This window comes from Anopheles cruzii, unplaced genomic scaffold (assembly GCF_943734635.1).
Source record: "Anopheles cruzii unplaced genomic scaffold, idAnoCruzAS_RS32_06 scaffold02280_ctg1, whole genome shotgun sequence".
In the NCBI taxonomy this organism is placed as follows: domain Eukaryota; kingdom Metazoa; phylum Arthropoda; class Insecta; order Diptera; family Culicidae; genus Anopheles; species Anopheles cruzii.
The window spans coordinates 1-2,963 of NW_026455865.1; the positions used below are offsets into that span (position 1 = coordinate 1).

The 2,963-nt window shown below is 60.1% G+C and overlaps 1 protein-coding gene across 1 annotated transcript; it reads right to left on the minus strand.

The window, feature by feature from the left end:
• Positions 1-1,108: 1,108 nt before the first annotated feature.
• LOC128276735 (uncharacterized) lies at positions 1,109-1,573 on the minus strand (the record flags this gene model as incomplete). Its single annotated transcript, XM_053015194.1, has 1 exon — positions 1,109-1,573. A coding segment is annotated over one exon (465 nt), but the record flags the coding sequence as incomplete, so codon positions are not given.
• Positions 1,574-2,963: the final 1,390 nt, after the last annotated feature.

Here is a 2,963-nt window from a genome sequence, read left to right on the forward strand (position 1 = left end):
AAGTGGCGGCTAGCTGGCTCTACCGATATCGGCAGCTGTCGGTAACACTCCCCCCCAGTACGACGACGCGGTTGTCGGTTGACGTCTTCGTACGATAGCCTGCTAGCGGCCGCCGCTCCTGACAGTTTGTGTATTGTTGTTTTTTCCCGCTTCTACGTTACGTTTTCAATCAACACGTTCGCTATCAACCTCTCTCCCTGCTAATGCCTTTGGTGAGGCCTGATTATTACGTATTTCGCGATTTACTAGTACCTCTCTTCTAGGGTTTTCGTGCGGCCTCGCGGCCTATGCCCTTGCCGGGCTGGTTCCTATGCCCTCGCCGGGCATCCCTAATTCTATGCCCTTGCCGGGCTGGGTATCGTTCTTGTTTGGGTTCGGATGGCATCACCTCGAGAACGGCGAGTTTCGTGACGGGTCGTACATAAGTGTTTTTCGCCGTCCTGACGCTTGCTGATCTAACCTGTCCGTCCCGCTTGCTGACGAACACTCGGTCCACCGCGCCCTTCGGCCAGTAGTTTCGGGGTAGCTTGGGATCGGCTATTACTACCACGTCACCGATGGAAGCCGCTAGCGGCGTCGCTAGATTGTCCGGGTTCATTTTAAGCTTATGGGACAGTAAAATCACAGCCACGAGCACGAAGTCGAGAACGAAGCGCGAAGTGGTCGCCGTAAACATGCTCGACGCCGTCAGCAGCATAGCATAGTCGAAGACAAACTCGCCGCTTATGATCGAACCGACGGTGGTCGCAAAGATAGACACAATGAACGCCGCCACGATCGCTTGCACCTGTACCGACGCTATGTTGCCAGGGACCATTCCGCCGCTTGGGTGGCTGGGATCACCACCACCTCCGACCGCATCTCTTCCTGCCGCGTCACCATCGCCACCAGCATTGTCCAGCTGCGCCCGCTTTGCCACGGCCATCGCGTCATCACCCCCGCCGACATCCCGACCAGCCAGGCTGCCGGTCCCGGTACTGCTGATACCGCCCCGGTGGTCCGTCTCCGACGATGCGATCGACGTCGTGATGATCGAGGTTGGTGAACCGCTCGCCGATAATGGATGATTCGGAGACTCGTCCGCTCCATCACCGTTGTTGCCTTCGTCACTCCGAGACTGAGCTGCTACTACGTTCTGCCTCTGGTTGGTGCCTCCACAGACGGTCCATCCTAGGCGGGACTTGACCGCTACCGGCGTGTTTGCTGCGCCCTCTCGACATTTCAGTACCAGCCCTACTTGAAGGTGCCCAATTCCGATGAGGAGTCTTGGGCGGGCATTTGAGTACGTGTCCAGTGGCAGGCCCCGCAGGTGGGGGTAATGGGCTTGTAGGGCTTTGCCGTCGAGCGATTGCTCCGGCAGGTCCAGTTTCCGCACCGTCTTCACTCCGGCCAGAGTATACTGGTGTCCCTGTAGCTTGCCCGAAACCGTCAGTGTCACGCTGCGCGATGCCTTCTCCACGCGAGTGACCCCACCCGTCCATTGTAGGTGTAGGGGCTGGCTGGGCCCCTCGAGGCCGAGTTCATCAGCGAGCCCGTCCTCCACCAGCGTGAAGGACGACCCTTCGTCCACGAAGGCCACTGCCGTAACCGGTCCGCTCTTACCGTATAGTGTGACGGGATGGTACCGAAACCGGGGGCTGGCATTGCAATCCTCACAGGTTTGAACGCAGTGTGTTGCGTGCTCTCCAGGGGCTGACGACGGCTCGCTAGCGGTGGCCACCGTAGGCGTTCCTTCGCGGTGCAGTAGGGCGTGGTGTTGTTCCGTACACCCCTGGCTGCCACATGGCCGAGCTGTGCATGGGCCCTTATGCCGACGCAGGCAAACGAAGCACAGGCGACTCGCCCTGGCGACCTTCCACCGGTCCTCTATGCTCGTGTTGATGAAGCGGCCGCATCGATCTACCGCACGGCATACCCCTCCGCAACCGGCACACGTATCTGCCGGCGGAGTGGGCGTGCGGTTTGGTGAGGCCGTTCTGGGAGCGGGGAGCGGTCCCTGGCGTGTGGCCTGACTCTCCGATCTCATCTCCGGCGGTGAGTCCTTGCTTTGTGCCCAGGAGAGGGGGCTGAGGGTTTCTGCTGTCGCGTACAGCCATCGGCTGAATGTGGTAAGGTTCGACGCCTCTCCAGGCGACTGCATCACCCACATTTGCTGCACCGAGATGGGCAACTTCCCCAGCAACTGGTGTAATAGGGTGCTGTTGTGGCAGTACTCCTGTGCCCCGCAAATTCCGATATTTTCTACGCAGTTCTGCACCGCTACCGCGAAGTCGATGAGCGCCTCCCATTGTCCTTCCCGGACCGGCGGCAGTCGGTTCATCTTTTCGGTGAGCAGGTGCACTATCCGCAGGGGGTGACCGAAGCGCATCTTCAGCGTGGCGATCACTCTTTCCACGTTGTCGGGGTGAAGTAGGAGGCACCTCACCGTCTCGAGCGCCTTCCCGCGCAAGCTCCTCTCCAACCGCATGAGGTTTTCGTCTGCGGTGAAGCCACACCTCATTGTGCTTCGGTTGAAGGAGGCGAGGAAGGTTGGCCACTGTTCCACGTTGCCGTCGAAAACGGGTAACTCCTGCGAGGCGGCACCTTGTCTCGCGGCCACCTGTGACCGCGACAGTTGGAATTCGCCCGCTGAGTCTCCCCAGTTGTCGTAAAATTCCGGGTCGGTAGCCATCCGGATCGCGGTTGAGCTGGCTGGCGGCCGACGGGCTGGCTCAGCCGGGCTCTCTCGGGGGCTCTCTCGGGGACACGGGTAGTAACGCACTGGGTGCCGTGGTACGCTGGCCCGGTCGCTCATGTTCGCTCGTGACGAGCCGGGTAAGGATGACTTACACTCTAACAGTGTGCGTTGTCGATCCCGGAGTCTCCGGAACTCTCTCTGGTGCAGCTGGATCTCTCTTTCTAGGAGCTCCAGCTCCAGCAGCTTCCTTTCGTTGGTCTCGCGTTGCTGAGTGCTTGTCGAGCCT